Below are 18,295 nucleotides of genomic sequence, written 5' to 3'. Positions count from 1 at the left end.
ATACAATGTGTAGCATGAACGTGTCACTTGACTAAGTCAAACTGAGCAGCTTTTTTTTTTTTTTTATGCTGGGACATGAAACTTCCTAATGTATTTTGATGTATTCAGATATTATACAAGGTATTCAGGTTTGATTGTTTTCAGTTATTTTTAACATTTAGCAACCAAGTCCTTGAATTTTTGAAGCATGAGGATAGAAGCAATTACTGAAAGGGTAGTTTTGTTCCAGATGGAACAAAATACTGATGTTTTAGCAGATACATAATTTGTAAAAGTGTAGGCATAATGATGGTACATTATCAGTTGCACATCAACAGGTAGCTGAAGTCCTCGGAGACAGCATTGGATACATTGGGTACTTTTACATGGAGGAAGATTTTAATGTGTGCTTAAGTCTGCAGATGGTCAGCAGTCCTTTCTGCCCTTTATGTTCATCTGGCATATGAGATGAATGATATTCTCTTAACACTGAGATACTTGGAGTGAAAGTCTGGGAAACATGGAAGGTACATCGATTGCTCAGTCACATCTCAGATCATTCTTGAGAGCCAAGGTAAACATGGTGCATGATGCTAATCTGGCAGGCAGCTCTGATTGCTGCACCAGGGCATTAGAGGGCAGTGGGAGTGCTGTGCTTCAGCTGGGATGTGAAAAGTGTTTTCTAAGTAATGGTGACTGTAGAAATAATGCTGTGCAAGGGCAGTATAAAAATACTGCCATGGGAGGAATGCTATTACAACGCTTAAAAGACTTTTATTCCTTGCTTCCCTTCTGTTTCTTACAGTCAAATTCCAGTTTTGATTTCCAAATGTGAGCTGGAAAGACAAGGCAGTGCAGAGCCAGTGTGTGTTACAGTGTATTTCCCTTACTGGAGGGAGCTAGGGAAGAGCAGCACACTGCCCTGGCTTCCTCTGGCAGAGCTGCTTACACCTGGGCTGGATAGGGTGGCAACTAATATGTAACACTCTTCCAAGAAATTCAGTCTTGAATTATATGAATATGACATTGCTGTTGCCACTGTAGTCATAGAGGCTTGGAGGTCTCTGGATGGCTTCTGCTTTCCTCTCTGCTGAGGGTAATTTATTTGAGTCTTGAGGTTCACCTGCTCTTGCTTATGAAGAACATACCTTTGAGGTGGTATTGCAAGAAGATCTGAACAGCTTGGTCTTCCTTCAGCCTGTGTGATTTACAAATCAGAGCTGACTGATCAGCCTTTCTTTTAAAATCTGGCCTCTTTAGGCTTCACTTTCTTGGGAAGCTATATGTAGTATTTCCTCTGACTTGTTTGTAGCATGTAGGCATGAAGTGCTAGAAACTGCAGTACATAAATAAAACCACAGTTCTTAAATTGGCAGTACTCTGGTGTGGTGAAACAAAAGAAGGACTAAATGTAAAATGACTCATTCCTAAAACAACTCTTCCTGTCTCCAAATAGAAATCTCAGACTTGCTCAGTATAGTTTTGAATATTGAAATTGGCAGCTTAAGTTTCTTTTTCTGGTGTTTACCTGCCCCAAGATACAGCACTGTCCATTGTGTGTGGTGGTGTGAAATCTCCTGCCTTTGTGTTGCAAGGTAGCCAAGATGTTTGGGTCAACTGTTCTCCAAACATGTAAACTGTTGTTTTAGATTTTAATTTAATTATTATCATCACACCAATGATGGGAGCTATGCTGTCTGACAGAGTAAAGCTTTATGTACTTAATTGACTCAGGAACAGTTCAACCAGAAAATAAACACTTGGGAGTTAAAACTCTTAAACTCTGTTCTGTATTTTAGAGCTTGATCAAAGTGCCAGGTGGTTTAACACCAACCTAGGAAATTAGGCCTTTAGAACAGGCAAACAGATGGGAATGTGGTTAGTGGAGCAGAAACACCTCTTATCTGAGTCTTTTTGTCCTTAATTAATAATAACTCCTTATGATTTTGTGGGAAGTATCTGTCTGTACTGGCATCAGGACTAATGATAATTTCAAATCTGGCCATTATCAGTTTATCTCAGGTCACCAGTTTCTTTAGGGCCTGGCTTTTTGTGTCTTGTCTCCAGATTTGCAGGTACTTTCTCTAGCCTGTTTCATGCTTCACTGTTGGCATATTTATTTTGGCACTGCCTTGCAAGAGGACTTCCCTCTCTAACTTAGAGGGGAAGCTGTTTGAGCCTGCCTCAATTTTGCTTAGTAATATCAAGTTTGTTCTGACTTCACAGGGTTCAATAAACTAGAGGTCAGGTATATAGAAATACTCCATTTAGTCAGCAGAGGGGGAAATCTTCCCTTAAGGAGGTCTGTAGTGATTGGGATTTGAATGGAATGTTTAGTTAAAAAAAATCATTTGAGCTGGCCAATTCTGTGTCACCTTCTCAGCTGGGAGCAGCTCCACTGTATATGACTTAGTTTCTTTGTGGAACTTTGTATAAATATATGCAGCATTTATAAACATACATACATAGAAACAAGGAAAGAAGTGGGCAAGTCTGCAAAACAGGCTTTAAGAACCCTTTTTGATAATCTGTCACACAGCAGAATAGCACAAGGCATTCCCATGCAATGGAACACAAGTGGATGCTTGTCCTTTCCTGTATGAACCCTACATGTGTAAAGATCAGAGAGAGGAGGCAGCTGAAGAGGCTTCTCTATCTGGACAGCTCTTTTCAGTTTAATTTTGGCTGAAATTTTAGAATTTACTTCAGTATGGAAGAGCAACATGGACTGGCTCTTTCACAAAACTGTGTAGAGTAATTTCAGTACTCAGTAACTGATAAAGTTTGCTTTAAGTGCCAGATTTGTCAAAAGCTGGTTGAAATGCCTGAATCAAACAATTGTAATGAAATACATGATCATGGCTTTTTCCCATTTAATTAATTAAAACCTTGCATACAGGCAGTTTGAAGAAAATAGATTTTGTTTAAGCCAATTCTATTGAATTACACTGATAGTATGTCAGCAGCCTGTGTTAATATTATCTTTATAATGAAAACCTTTGTTAATCATCATGTGGTTATCTTGCATGTAATGCTGGAGCTGAAAGTGATTGAGGCAGTGCTTTCTCTGAGCCACAAGGTCTTTTTGAAATGGTCACTCCTGATCATCTTATTTTTAGGTAGTCTAAGAGTTAAAGAGCTACATTTACTGTATATAGGGCAGGGAGGTAAATGATCTTTTGACAGACTTCTTTGAGATACATTTCTTCTAACTAAAATTCAGTTTCTGGGTTAGTAATTTCATTTGTAAATGAAATTTACAGTGTTTTAAAGCAAAGCTTGATTAATGTGTAATTACTACTAGTGTATTTCTTAAGTCTTAAATATAACTTACACTGAAACAATTCTGATTATTTCATCATAGTTAAAAGATCTTCTGATAGTGGTTGTGCTTAAGATCTTTCAATTTTCTGCTTGTATTTTGGCAGCTGTTTGATCCTTATGTATTTGTAGTTTCATGCTATCACATTCTGGTTGTATTTGATATGTTAGTCTTGCACCACTTGAGGTTTTGTTGTTTGTGACTTTCAGTCCAAATGTGCCTCAAAGTGTCTCATCAACTGAATGTTAAGAATGCTATGGGATTGCAATAGTGATGACAAGCAACTAAAATCATTATTCTCTGTCAAGAAAATAAATTAAAATACTAAATGTCTTTCTTATTCTGAAAATATTTAGATGTTACCTATTTGTATGTTGATGTTTATGTATAGAGTGAAAACCAAGCATCTTTCACACATTACTCTTGCCAGTAGGAAAATACCAATGTATCACCAGTGATCTACTCCTCCCTCTCTATGCAGAAGGAAAGCAGACAAATCCCTTCAGTCCCAACAATCACATATACTGCTACAGCCTGGGGTCAGAGTGGCTGGAAAATGCCCCTCTGGAAAAAGACCTTCAGGTGCTGGTCAGCAGCCAGCTGGAGTGAGCCAGTGCATGCCCAGGTGGCCAAGAAGGCCAAAGGCATCCTGGTCTGGATCACCAGGGGCTGGAGTGTGTCCAGAGAAGGACAGTGGAGCAGGTGAAGGGTCTGGAGCACAGGTCTGATAAGGAGAGGCTGAGGGAGCTGGGGTTGTTGAGCCTGGAGAAGAGGAGGCTCAGGAGTGACCTTGTCACTCTACAACTCCCTGTCAAGAGGTTGTAGCCAGGTGGGGGGCAGTATCTTCTCTCAGGTAACAGGTGACACAGGATGAGAGGAAATGGCCTCAAGCTGCACCTGGACTGATTCAGGTTGGACATCAGGGAGAATTTCTTTGCTGAAAGGACTGTCAGACATTGAAACAGGCTGCCCAGGGAGGTGGTGGAGTCACCATCCCTGAAGGTGTTCAGGAAGTGACTGCATGAGGCACTTAGTGCTGTGGTTTAGTTGGCATGGTGATGTTTGGTGAAAGGTTGGACATAATCATCTTAAAGTCTTTCCCAACCTTAATGATTCTATGTTTCAATACAGTGTGCAATGGCTTAAGCTGGTGGTTGTTATTATAGAGCTGGTCTTTCAAGTCATAGGATGCAATCTGAAGGAGTAATGGTTGTGGTTTCAGAATTTTTTTGGCTCTAAGCTATGCGCTTTTAATATGTACCTGATTTCTTGAATTACTGTCTGGTAAGACTTTTTTCCAAAACCATATAATGGAAAATCATTTTGGATCTGTAATATGCTAATATTGTCACTCACTTGTTGTTCTCCCTTTAAGGCAAGAACTTTTGAAGTGGAATGGATGGGGATATAATGATTCCAAATTCATCTTCAATAAGAAGGGTCAAGCAGAATTCACAGGAAAAAGGTAATTTGAAAATTTATATAAATGTAGTATCTTTTTAAGTATTTTATTTGAAAAGAGTTTAAAAGCTGCACAATAAAGTTAATTCAAAGAAGGCAAAGTTGCTTCATTTCATAGAATAGGTTATTCTGCATTTAACAGGTTTATTGAAGTGTATACACAGGAGTCTGACATAGTAAAGTACTGTGTGGATTATTGAAATGTTGATTAAAATGTTATAAAGACTAATGTGAGTCTTCTCTGTAACTTGATATAATCTGTGTGTTAATGAAATCACACTGAGAATCTGTACCACGTTCCAAAGTTTAGGTAACATGCAGCATGTCAGTGCAGTTTTGAGAACCTCTTGAATATCAACTAGTTGCTTTATTAAATTTCCACTTTGTTTTGGGTTTCTTAACCACCGTGTGTGGAGCTACTTTATCCTCTGAACTTAAAAACTACTCTTCAATTGTATGTTGTGTAGTGGCACCACTTCTGATCTATTGCCCCCTAACCTTTTATGCAGCAGGCTTGTTTTTCTGAGAAATATATTTTTTGAGAAACTACATTAAAATGAAGTCTGCTTGGGGAATCTTAATTTTGTTCCAGTGGAATTTAAACCTGTTGCCATCTTACTGGTTTGGGTTTTTTTTTTCCTTCCTGAGTGGAAAGTAACCTTGCAGTCTCTTTGCTGGTTTAAAAATACAATTTCCATAAGAGTTAAAAGAATGGAGAAGAGAAATAAAATTCTGTCTGTCCTAGAAATTCCTTCCTAATCTTTGAGTCTGTAAAATTGCTTGAGTCAAAGCTGCAAAAACCTAACTGGGGTATTGAGCACTTTAGTTGTTAATTTCTTGATTTTCAGACCCAAATTAAAATGCAAAGCCTTATATAAGCCAGTTCACTGTATAATATTTAGGGAAATGCTGCACAGAAAATCCAAGCACACTAAACAAGAAGAAAGATAAAGGTCAGGACTTCTGTTTTTTTTTTTTCAGGAGGAAGCATCAAGGCTGTTTGACTGCTGTGTGACTGATAACATACCAGTCACTGTTCTAGAGCAGTGGTTTTTTTCCCTCATCCACCCTCTCTCTGAGAGATAACATTAGAAACACCTTGTTGGGCCACACCAGTATAGTTTCTATTGAATAGTTTGACCCAGTGACAAAAGGAGTGTATTTGAAGTGTAAATAGGAGAATAAGCATCTGCATGGGTGGTGTGGATGCCTCATCTTTTCAGTACCCACTAACAGGTCTGTTGTCCATAAATTTGTCTCATAACTTCTAGTCTGCTCATACTGCCTGCCTATGCAGCATCCAGTGGCAGCAAGTTTGAGGTTCTGGTTGTGTAAAGTAACAGTAAGTATCCCTTACTGTTTGCAGGACTCGGTGGGTGATAGTTCTTCAGCCTATCTGCTGTGTTACTGATTTATAAGACTCAGTCATATCTCTTGCATTTTCTCTCCATGCTTGCAGTGTCCTGGGCCCTTCAGTCTGCTTTTAAGGCCCTTTGGTCTTTACAGTTGTGCTCTGCACCCTTTCTAGCTCCACTAGATCTTTCTGGAGATAGGAACAAAAGCTGTGTGCAGCACTCAAGGTGTGTGTGCAGCAGTGTTCTACAGAGCAGCAGGAAGAGATGAACTGTCTTTCTTACACCTGCCCAGATGATGCATAGCACAGGCTGCTGTTGTATGTGGTCAGTGAAGATGCCATGATACTGACTACCAGTGGGATTCTGCAAAATATGCAATAATGCTTTTTTTTTGGCTTTTGCAGTTATCTTAACTTCCATGTTTTTTTTGTCTGTTTGGGGTTTTTTTTAAACTAGGAACTGAGTTCCTGTCAGTGTGATCAATAATCCCTGCCCTTTGCTTCCTAACCTTATTTTATCCTTCAGCCTGTGGAAGAACCTTTTCTTCAGTACTGTAGTAGTGTATTTTCATAAATAATTTTTGGGACGAACACCTGTGGAAATACAAGGGAGTGTGGGATTTCATGTTCACTGTAGCCCTTTTATTATTTTATTATTATTTATAGCCCAAAATTTTATGTTTTGTTTTTACACCCTGATAAAACTCCAAGGATTAGTGAAACAGCATTCCCCTTCAGGAAAGTAGTGTTGATTTTCACTACAGATCATGTGTCGAATGATCTTTTTATTATAGAGTGCCATCTCCACAGGATGGATGGATGGATAGATAGGTGGATGATACTTGCTAGTCTGAGCAACTAAAGCTGTTTTTTGGAGTGTATCTGTGGCAGGTGGTTTTTGGGGGGCTTCTTGCACCATTGGTGTATATGTACAAAGCTTGCTTCCTGAGGAATCATGCATTGCAGTAAACTAACTTCTTCTATGCTGTGACTTCTGTCTATGTCTTGACTTAAAACTTTTGGTGTTTCTGATAGCTTTAGTTGTCCTTTGAGTAAGGGACTAAGGTTACCCTCAAAAACCAGTTACAGTGATAGTTTAGCAATACTAAGAAGTAGGTCTGGAGAAGAAAACACACCAAGCTGACCTGGGTCTCTGCCTTCATTGTGAACTGATGCAAATGCATTAAATTTTCATTGCTTATTGTGCTTTCCTTTTATAGAATTCACATCATTTTTGTATGGGTTTCACAGCTGTCACAAGAGGAATGATTGAACACTGTCTTCCATACTGAAGAGTCTAGCTTGATTTAAGGTTGTACCCCTTTTAGTTCTAGGAGTAGAGTAGGGGGTTTGTCAATAGAAGAGCTGGGAGGGGTAGTTGAGATGTGGAAACAAAGAGTTGATCTTTCTGTGTAACAGGTGACTCAGCCATAGAGTTGGTTGCACCAGTTGTGAAGGACAGGGTCATAACTGGAGTTGCAGTGACTGAATGATCTTAGAGGGAAGACCTAATTAGGTCTAATGCAATGACCCAGGTGAAAATTATGGTAAAGACTCTAAGCTACTGAAAGCTCTTAATACCAAAGGAAGATCTTCTTTTTCCCCTCTTCTGGGAATACTTTTGCACCCATAAACATGCTGAAGGTGTGTATATGTATACAATTAGTAGCAGTAGTTTCTAGCTGTTCTCAGTGTGCCCCCAGCCTTCTGTGTTTTCACATGTAGTGCACATAGTCAAAACCAGCAGCTCTGTCCCTTGTCTTTAAGTCTGCATTTGTCACATGGCTAAGCTCTTGCCAGTTTGTGCTGGAAATAATTTTACAGGGCTGGTGGATTCCGATGCATTTTGATGATGAAGGGGGAACTTCTAATACTGTTTCTGTTTTCTTGAAAGCATAAGGTGTACTGAAATGGGTTTGTGTGTCTTAGACTGCCATTTACATTGCAGTGTGTCCTCTCTCTATAACTGACGTGTGAACTCTGGTGCTCCTTTCTACACTACTGCAAGGGAGAGACCTTCTTAAGAGTGGTGGAGTGGGATAACTGAAAAGCCTTATGCCCAAAGCAAAGTGATAGCATGCTGACAAATTATTTGATTCTGTGTGAAGTAAAGAACAGTTGCATACAATGAAGTATGCAGTTGCATGGAAAGTAAATGTGCAGAAGCCTTGAAGTCCTGTAGGTAAAGAGTTTGATTTTAAACTTCTGTTTTGTATGTACATAGAATTGAAAGAAGTGTATCTGACATACATTCTTTTAATTTAAAATGACCCTATGTAATATTGACTTTTCAGGTACAGATTAGGTGGTATGGTATTACCAACTTTTAAGGAATGGATAGAAAAAACCTTTGGAGCAAGTCTGGAGCACAAAACTACCTCTAGAGTAAGTAAATAGCTGAACCAGTTCCTTTGAACATTAGTCTTGGTGATAATCAAGACCACACTGTTAAAGATGATTCAGCTGTCGCACATAATTGATTTAAATATAGTGTATTAATTCTTCCAAGTTTTTGGAAAAAAAAATTTGGTGTAGAACTACTGTGTGAAACCTTACATGTCTTAGCATGACTTGTGGTTTCAGGATAACTGGCAGGACGTTTATTGAAATGAAAGTTTCCAGTTTGGGAGTTTTTTGTCCTGCCTGTAGCTTGCATTTCAAGACTGTAGAAACTGTTAGCCTAAGAGGGAATTGTTTATACGAAATCAGGGTTATTCATGATAAGAGACAGAAAATACAGGGAAGTAAACTGTGATGTGTTTTCGGTGTATTGAAAGATGTCAAGGTTCTTATTGGACAATAATTTTTGTCTACATGTCTGGGTGCTGAAAACTGACTACCAGAATACTCAAGATTGAACTGAATGTTTTCAGAAAAATAACACATTGGGAATGTTCTGGGTTTTGTAAGTCATACATACTTTGCTTTGTAGAAAGAGTAACTTATGTTTGTTTGTCAGGAGAGCTGGTTCCCTTACTAGAATCCCTTTGAAGCTTCAGGTTCCTGACTAGATAGCTGCTACAGCAGTATTGGAAGCAGGCTGTGCTTGTACTGTGACTGTAGCAATGCAGCTTTGGGTAATGGTTGTACTCATCTCTTGAGTGAGTTCCAAGATTGCATTTTCTTCGAAGCAGGTAATTTCATCGGGCCTGAAAACTTAATGTTTCCTCAGTCTTCTTTTCGTCAAGACATTCTTTCATCTGCCATGACTTACAGGATCTCCATCTGCTGATATTTTTAAAGAATTCATCTGGATGTGTTTTTGTTGAGCAGGGTTGGTCTTAATTGGCAGCTGCTTTAACTTGCTGTGAACAGGGGTCTTGAGAACTGTTGTTCCCTTTTTACATGCAGAGAAAGGATAGAGCAAAGCAGAATTGAAGGAGAAGTACAGTTATATATATATATATATATAATATATAAATATTTTATATATATATATTTATAGATATATTTTTATATAAAGATATAAAAATAATACCCCAATTTCACAGTACATCTTGCATACCAGCTCCCCAGGATATCTGCCAGCAATGTTGAGTGCTTTTCTGTTACATTGTGCCCCTCTGGTTTTGATGGTCTTGTAAAATCTGAAGCAGGCTGGCTGCCTTGATAAGGGCTAGGACTCTTCAGAGTCTCCAGTGTATACCTGGAGTTCTCATAGCTGGTCTCAAGTGTTGCTGCAGGTCCCTCATTTTCATGGCTGTCATAACTCCAAGGTGTAGGTCAGGTTGTCGTGCTACACTGGGTTTTCAACGTCTGCTATCACCTAAGCATGAAGAAACTCGGATATAGGAACAGCAGCAGGGAAGTGATCTCTTGGTTCATTTGTCTTTCAATCCTATGTCTTCCTCCCTCTGTCATGTAAGATAGGAGGGTTCCCTGTTGCATGTGACTTTTGTGTTTTAATTAACAACAGTAAATGTACCTGCTTCTGTGATCTTCAAGATCTGTTGATGCCGTTTCTTTTTTCAGACCAGACTTAACATAGAGAGCAGTTTAGACCTAGTTCACATTGTTTTCCTAGCTTTTCAGGGTGCAAATTTTAAAATATTTCAGTCCTATGAGAATAAATAAAGATGTATTTTTGTTTGTCACTCTTCTTAAGATTTTATAGATAAATATTAACTTTTTAATCTTGAAGATTAAAACTAAAAATTTAAAAACCTTGTGGAAGAGTTATAAAAATCAAGATGCTTAAAACCATCTGCAAAGAATTGTTACAGCTGTTAAGTAGCTCACATTATAGAGAACAAAGATCTTCAGGCACTTAGTGTTCAACTTGATATGAAAATCATCTGTCTATGGAAATCTATGATGAAAGAAAAGTCTGAAGTCTAAAATGTAAACACAGCTAGCAAGTGTTTTTCCTAAAACAAACGTTTTAAAGATCTTTATTTGGTTCCTGTTTGTTTGTTTCTTATGTTTCCTGGGTTGCTGTCAGCGTTCTTTGGGCTAGCAAACAGCACTGTGTGAATGTGCATTGATAGCAGAATAGTAAGAGCAGCAGACCAGATTTACATCTTGTTTATTGTGACTGGTTCCTAAAATCAAGTTGTCTCAGTAGTGGAATTCCTCTCACCTAGCATTTAATTTCAGCTTCTGTGTTTGTAGGTGACAAGGTGAATATATTGGAGGGAAAAGGCTTTTTTTTTTTTCTTTTTTTTTTTAGCTGTGTGACACCTTATTTCAGTAAGTACAGCATTATCCTTAAAGCAAGCCAGGATGGCACATACCCTCTTCCAGAAGTCAAATCACTGTTAAAACTGCATGTTCATTATGTCATGTGTTCCACCTGAGAATTCTAACCCAAACTTTTGGCTATCCACTTGAACCTGTGAATGATGTCAGCTATCAGTAATGAACATCTCATGCAGCTATTTCTTTCTGAATTACTCCTGTCAGTACTCTTAATTTCTCCATAACCTTACATAGTTTTTGTAGGGTGGACACTCCATGTCAATGATACAAGTTTCCTGGTGAGTTTACATCTTACCACCTTCTTCTCTCACAACTCAACCCATTCAGAATAAACTGCTGCTGTTGTGGCAGGTGGAAGACTATTGAGCTCCAATTTCCTTACTGTAAGGTTGTTAACTGTTAAGATTTTATCTTAAGACATATCTTGGCAAAAAGTATCAGCTGCTTTGGAGGTTTGTAGAGCAAAGATAGGCAAAACTCTTTTCTAGGAAAGAAAACTTCGGTGTGTGAGTATGCTTTCTGTAAAGGCAAACTTCAGAAGATTAAAGCAAAGTGAATTCCATTTTATTACGTTTTTTTATTTGTCAAGAAGCATAGGTGAGGCTATGTCACCTGTTAAGTTTTCTTAAGTTTGTTTGACTAGGTGGAACATTACTGCACAATACTTATTGATGGTGGGGCTGTGAATGAGTTCTTTCAGGCATCACTAGGCAGCCTGTAATCTTTCCTGAGAGCTTTACAGCACAGGCACAAGTGCATTCTTCTCTTTGGGTTGATGCTAGTTAATTTTCCAGCAAGGCTTCCATGGAAGAAGTGTGAAAGCATTGCACTCCTTTAATTTTTGTTCAATCCCTGATTTTTAAAAGTGTATTTAAAATAAAAGATATGGTGGTAAAAATCTTTCAGTTCTGCTCTCGGACTTGATGGACACTGTTAAGAGGATATAAGACTCTTGACCAACATTTTCTTTTGCAATAAGACTTGAAGTCAAGAACTTAGATTTTAGTCATCAGACAAACTTTTTGTTTAATTAAAGAACTCTTTAATTAGAGGCCATTTGTGAGTGAAGACGTATATTTTTTCGGGAGATTTACCCATATTTGCTCAATTTTTAAGGAGAAAAAAGTCATGGTGTTTTTGGAATCTTCAAAGAACATAAAAGTCTTACACTTAATGTCTGCAAAATATTTTTAAAAATCTGGATCTTGTAAAGAATTCATGTTCTCTGAGTGGGTTTAAAAAGTTGACACGTGAACTACGTTTTTATGTGCCCAATAATCAGAAGTGGAGTTCAGAAAAGAGAGTTAAGTGGTTATACCTGCACTTTGAGAAGCTGTAAGAGTACTAAACACGACATCTGTTGGAAGAACCTGGAAGAATGGGCTGTTAGAAAATCTTAAGCAGAGGTTTTCCCTCTGGACTTAGAGAATTTTGATTCAAGGTCTGTTGGTAAGTCAAAATGTCCTGTGTAGCTTCCTTGAAAGAACACCTTTTCAAGGTGTTGGTTGGCACTTTAGATGGAGGCTTTCTGGAAACACCTGTATGTATGTGAATCAATAAGGATTTTTTGGAATCTTTCTTATAGGTGAGATCTGCTTAAAGCGTTGCAGTTATGTTATATCAGTCAATCTTAGTTTTGCCTAGCACTGGACTTCTGATTAGGCTTTGGTCCAAGTTGGATTTAACTCTCTGGACATGACAGGAGGAAGAGAAGTGGGTTAGTGAAAACAGAACTGTTAGTAGAAGAATTTGCAGTGTGTAGTGGCTTTAGTATGTATTCTGGTACCTTGGGAAGTCTTAAAAAGAGGTAATTTCTTTAGCATGCGTTAATTCATAAGCTCACGTATTTCTCCAGATTTATCAGAAGAAAGAAAGGTAAGAATGTGCTACTGAAAAAAAGTTTCTTGTGTGCAGAGTAGGATAAGCTGGATTGGTGGTTTGAAGATGTGAAGGAGAATTGTTGTCTTTCTGTTCTGGACTAGGTGTGTTTGGGTATCAGTCACTGTTAGCCTGTTTTTCTTATTTCTGTTGTACAGAAATACTGTAAGAGTGAACCTATCTTTAATGAATTTATTTTCTTATATTGTAGGCATCCTTAAATGTTAATGATGTACCTCCATCCATTGTAAATGAAGAATTTCTTCAGGATCTTAGAGCCACTAAAATCTCATATTCCCAGGATGCAGAAGATAGGGTATTCAGAGCTCATGGTAAGAGAACTTGATTTGTGTAACTGTGCTGCTTTCCACACTTCCTTGTTTGAATCTGTTAACTTACTGTTTGTGTTCCAGGTCACTGCCTACACGAGATATTTGTACTCAGGGAAGGAATGTTTAAACGAATTCCTGATATAGTTGTATGGCCTGGTAAGTTTTTATTGTCTTTTTCCCCTTTCTGAGCTGGGTGGCCATTGCTTACTAAACTCCTGTGCTTTCTAGTCAGGGGAAAGCTGTCTCTTGGTTCACTGATTTCACTCATCTTTACAGAAACTGGAGGAATTTTCTCATGAATGGTAATCATGATTATTTAGCATCTGGACTGCAGGTCATGTCTGTGAAATCCCATCATTTTGTGGAGAAGTCAATTTACTATTAAATATAGCTGAAGTTTATGTTGACAGATGAATTCACCACTAAGTAACCACAGTGTAATATAAACATGTATGTTCAACAAGAGCAGTTGTCAAAAATGGCAGTCTTAATTTTGGGTTCTAAAGGTGTACATGATGCTAGAAGGACAGTGACATGTTTGTATTGAAGAACATTTTTTTTTTTTCTACATGCTGTACTGTAGGAAAAAAAAAAGTGTAACACTTGTAACTCCTATCAGAACACTTTACAAAATATCAATGACTGGAATAAAGGAGTGTAATCTGAGTATAGGCTAGGCCTGCTTGTTTCTGCTTAATAAAAGGATACAAATGCCTTTTTTTTTATTGAGTCATGTGTCTCTAGTCACTGGGAACTACTTCATGTGCCATTCTTCAGTAGTGAAGGTCATTTGATCTAAGTAAATGTCAATTTCTGTTCAGTTGTATGATTCCAACTCTTTTGTTACCTTTTTTAACTTTGATAGCTGCACTGCATTAAAATCCCCAAAATTTCTTATAAGAACTTAATCCTACTCAGTTTTGCCTCCTTTATTTAGAGGGGAAAAAAATCACATATGGGAAACATGAAAAGAGGCACTATAAGATGAAAGTCATTACTTGAGATCAGGTACTTGACAGCACTGGTGACTGTGAGCAGGACTTGCCACAACTTCTATTTTGCTTGGCTCCAAAAGCAGCTGAAACAAAATGATTGACTACTTTCATTTAAAACATCTCTGTATGACAAGAGCAAAGTAGCCAGAGTTTGGAAACTTATTTCTTTAGTCCTGCTCATTCTTTGCTGTTTGTACAAACTCATGTATGCAATGTATTTGATCTCTTTTTTGATCCTTTAACTTGGCTGTGCCCAAGCATTTCCGCCTCCCTCTTTGACCAAGGACAGAATGGATCCTGAAAAACTAGATTTCATCAGCAACTCCACTTCTGAAACTGAATGTCAGCCAGGAAGAAAAAGATGTGCTAGTCATCTCTCAGAAGATACTTATTTCTCACTTAAAATAAATTGGACAGCCTTTTTTCAATAAAAGCTTTTCATGTGATTTGTTCTCCAAGATACCTAGATGAACTGTTAACTGTTTGGTGGTCCACCTTGCCCTGAGAATTTGCAGGAAGTCTCAATCCATGAGTAGAGCAAGGAACTAAGACTGTAGTTAGTTCTTCAAATGTAGAATGTTTAAACTTTACTTTGCACTGATACTTCTGAGCCCAGCTCTTATTTCGTGCCTAACTTTGAAATGTCTTTCTTACTGGTGCTGGAAAGGAGCTGTTGCTTATTCAGACTGCAGTATTTAGTAATAAGCACAAATAACAGTACCAGGCACAAATCCTGTAATTTTAACTATTTGTTCTTTTTTAGTTTGCCATGAAGACGTAGTTAAAATTGTGGAATTAGCCTGCAAACACAATCTCTGCATAATACCATTTGGTGGTAAGTGAAATTATGAAATCTCATATCTGTTTAAGGTTATTAGTAAAAATGTCTTCTACTTCAATTTAAATATGTGTTCCTCCTTACTTGTGCACTGTTCCCACAGCATGTATAAATTAGGGGGTTTTGTTGCACTGTTGAAGCTCAAAGTTTCAGAGAGGATTGTGGTCAAACACTGCTGCAAAATTACTCTTCATTTCCTTGTAGACATTGTTCAGTAGAAACTCATGTGGCAAGAGGTTTTTCAGGAAGTGTTCCAGATAGAGAGTACAGCTAAAGGCCTGTACAATCTGTCTCCTCCTCAGCCTAAAGAATTTGTAAAGGACTTCCAGTTTTCACTGTGGATGTCTCCTCTAAGCCTGCTGAAGTAGAGTTGTGAGCTACCTTGTTTTGACATAGAGCTTTGGAAACGTGAGATGCTGGCTTTCACGAGCTCAATCTGTGAGGAGGCTTTTGTCAAGAGCTTTTAATTCTGTGGTATAAATCTGTGTATTTTACTTGATACTTGCTTATGCTGTAGTAAAGCCCTTGCAAAAGGGCATTAACTACTTGAGAAAAGAAGCATTTCACTTGAAGACAATACCAAACTTGTGGAGCTGGTTCCTCCCTAAGCACTGTCACCCTTGCCAGATTCATCTGAAGGGCTGCAAGACTGCTAAAAGTCACCTTTTAACTCCTATTAGTAAAACGGTAGAGCTGAAAGCAGCAAGATTGACAATTTCTTGTTCACTGTCCAGGACACAGAAGGATCTTCAGATTGTTTTCCAAGTTTTTTTCTAGTAAACTACAGTCAACTTGTGAAGGGGTTGGTATTTAAGGAAAGTGCCACCTTTTCCATCCCTGGAAACAAAGGTGATGGACATCACTGCTCTTGAAGAGTGTTTTATTAGCTGGCACTTTCTCCGTACTTGCCGTTGTCTCTTCTTCTCATAGCCTGCTGTGGATCTTGAGCATGCTACCCTCTTTTCCTATGGCTGTGGCAGTCTTGGGAAGCAAAAGGCTTCTTGGAGGCTGTTCTGTGGCATCCCATAAAGATACATTAGAAACTGCTTATAAGTCTGATGCTTGATTTTATCCTTTTATTTTTTTTAATAGTTAAACCCTTTCAATTGTTCTTTCACATAAGTATGACCTTCTTGTACTAGGCAGACTTCTTATTCCAAGTTTCTAGGTTGATAATGGCTTCCATAGTAATATCAAAAGAATATACAGAAACTTTAGCTTGAATGGCTTTGTAATTTCTTGAATGGCTTTGTAATTTCTTATCCTTCTTTGTATTAAAGCTCTGTGCTGGGCTTAACAGAAGCAGCTGAGATGGTTACAAAATGTCATATTTGTTATGGAGGGCTGCTAAAGCATTGTTCAGCTCCACTGCTGGCTCGATTTTGTGGAACCTGGTTTAGGAGAGGGGGGCAGTCTTAAGAGGCTAATCACTAGCCTCAAACAGTTAACTTCAGTGATCTTTATTCAGTTCCCTATCAGTAAGGAGGGACAGAGGCATGCTATTGGAAGAAAAGCTACCTGAGAATTTTATGATCACAATATCATTCCCATATTTGCAGGAGGGACAAGTGTCTCTAGTGCCCTTGAATGTCCTGAAGAAGAAAAAAGAATGATTATCTCACTGGATACATCACAAATGGTATGATCTCTTAAAGTTTTATTTTAATTTTTTTAATCATCCTACAGTTACTTGGGTGATCACTAGAGAATGACATTTCTTTCTTTTCCAGAATAAAGTAGGGATGGAAATATTAATCAGCACCATGATGATTAAACTGATACTCCTTCAGTTTGTTTTCCTGCTATTAGTCTTGTTTTCCTGATATTACCTGTATATATTTAATAAGGAAAAAAGGCACTGTTAAGCCTTACAGCAGCTTTAAGTGATCAAACTCAGAGAAAGCTACTCTTCTTCTATATTGGAATTTGTATCTGGGGATAAATTAACGGCTAGGAGGAAGTTATAACTGCAAATTTCACTAGTCTTTGCACTAGACTTCAAATTACTTAAAGCAAAGATCGATAAGGTGACCTAATATCTGTAAATCAACTTGAAGGATAAACTTTAAAGAAATAACTGGGGTTTTTGTGTAGATAACATCTTGAGAATGTGAAGTTCGTAGCTTTATGGCAGTCCAGAAATGAAGCTCTGTAAAATTTATTGCTAGTTTTCATCTTTTCATTATGAAGTAGCTTTGTACTTTTAAAATGATAGATTTATGGCTACTTGATAACGAGATGCTTCAGAAACAGCTCTGTATCTTTGACGTAAGGCTCTGCTGCCTCCAAGTACCTGCTGAACTTGTTAACTCCTTTAGCCTTGAAGGTAATACCTGGGTTTTGGCTCAGTTTTCTCCAATCATTGGTTCTTCAGTTTTTTTCCTGCAGAGGTGGCAGTTGTATGTTGAAGGAAGCTCTTCAGGTGTCTATACAGAATGAAATCCAACAAGTGCAGTAGTGACTCAGGCCTTCATTTGACCTCCCTGTATTGTAGCCCACAGCTTTGACTTCTGTCAGGTTTGGGTGTGACAAGGAAATGTGCTTAATTCTTACGATCTTGCTTTTTTGTCAGCTAGATGTGTAAATAAGCATTGAGTCAGGAAATAAACCAGTTTCACATGTCTTGAATGACTGCCAGCCAGTTCTTGTAATCATTAATGAAGAGGGAAAATAAGAAAATTAAGGTGAAAGGAAGCATTGTCAAAGTTAAAACGTGTGTGTCTCAGAGCAGCTAGGATGATTGCTGAAGCTTTACTATTTTAATAGACACTTAATGGTTATCTTTACCCTAAATCTAGGGTCTGTATTGCATAAAAGCTGATTTCTATAGGCATCTGAGATCATTTAAGCAGTTTATGTTGGAACTGAAGAAGCTGAAGTAGTTGGCTTTGAATAATTAGTTAGCCCATACTTTGTGAGGGGGAGACTCCTGCAAGAGTTTTGATTTAATTCTTTCTGCCATTTTTGCTTTTTGTTCTGTAAACGTCCCTGGTATAAATTGATGAATATATGTGTTAGTCTCTTGTAGTGGTGACTTCATAAATTGAAGTTTGAGGGAGTGAAGAGCCAAAGCTTCCACTGGTGTAATAACCGGAGTGGTATTAATATAAATTGTATGACTAAGCATGTTGAATCTTAAACACTCATTTTTGATTGGCTTTTCAACAGAATCGGATTCTCTGGATAGATGAAAAAAACTTAACAGCTTGTGTAGAAGCTGGCATTGTTGGACAAGATCTGGAGAAACAGGTATTTTTATCTGGTTAAGTTTTATAGTATTTTTTATATTTTTCTTAGGTATTGTTCATATTTTGTCCAAATCATTGAATTCTAGCTTAATTCTTGTGTGTTTTCATGCATCTGGTGAGAATTATATGCAATGGCTATGAAACCACTCTTCCTCATATATGACCAGTAAACATACAAAGCCACAAGTTC

General features: G+C 37.9%; 1 protein-coding gene across 4 annotated transcripts in view; it reads left to right on the top strand.

The window, feature by feature from the left end:
- Nucleotides 1-18,295, top strand: part of AGPS (alkylglycerone phosphate synthase) — a 74,942-nt gene that overhangs the window by 32,393 nt on the left and 24,254 nt on the right. For 2 of the 4 annotated variants that reach the window (XM_062498641.1, XM_062498642.1), the window contains exons 3-7: nt 12,904-13,024; nt 13,106-13,180; nt 14,783-14,854; nt 16,417-16,496; nt 18,026-18,106. In XM_062498641.1, the coding sequence (XP_062354625.1) occupies nt 12,904-13,024; nt 13,106-13,180; nt 14,783-14,854; nt 16,417-16,496; nt 18,026-18,106 (429 nt within the window). Of the gene's footprint in view, nt 1-496; nt 554-4,676; nt 4,767-8,410; nt 8,502-12,903; nt 13,025-13,105; nt 13,181-14,782; nt 14,855-16,416; nt 16,497-18,025; nt 18,107-18,295 lie in introns of those variants that run through there. The other 2 variants (XM_062498643.1, XM_062498640.1) reach the window with 2 other exon arrangements.

Source organism: Cinclus cinclus, chromosome 9 (genome assembly GCF_963662255.1).
Source record: "Cinclus cinclus chromosome 9, bCinCin1.1, whole genome shotgun sequence".
Taxonomy (NCBI): domain Eukaryota; kingdom Metazoa; phylum Chordata; class Aves; order Passeriformes; family Cinclidae; genus Cinclus; species Cinclus cinclus.
Note: the sequence above shows the minus strand (reverse complement) of the source record. Positions and strands in the feature narration are given on the sequence as shown.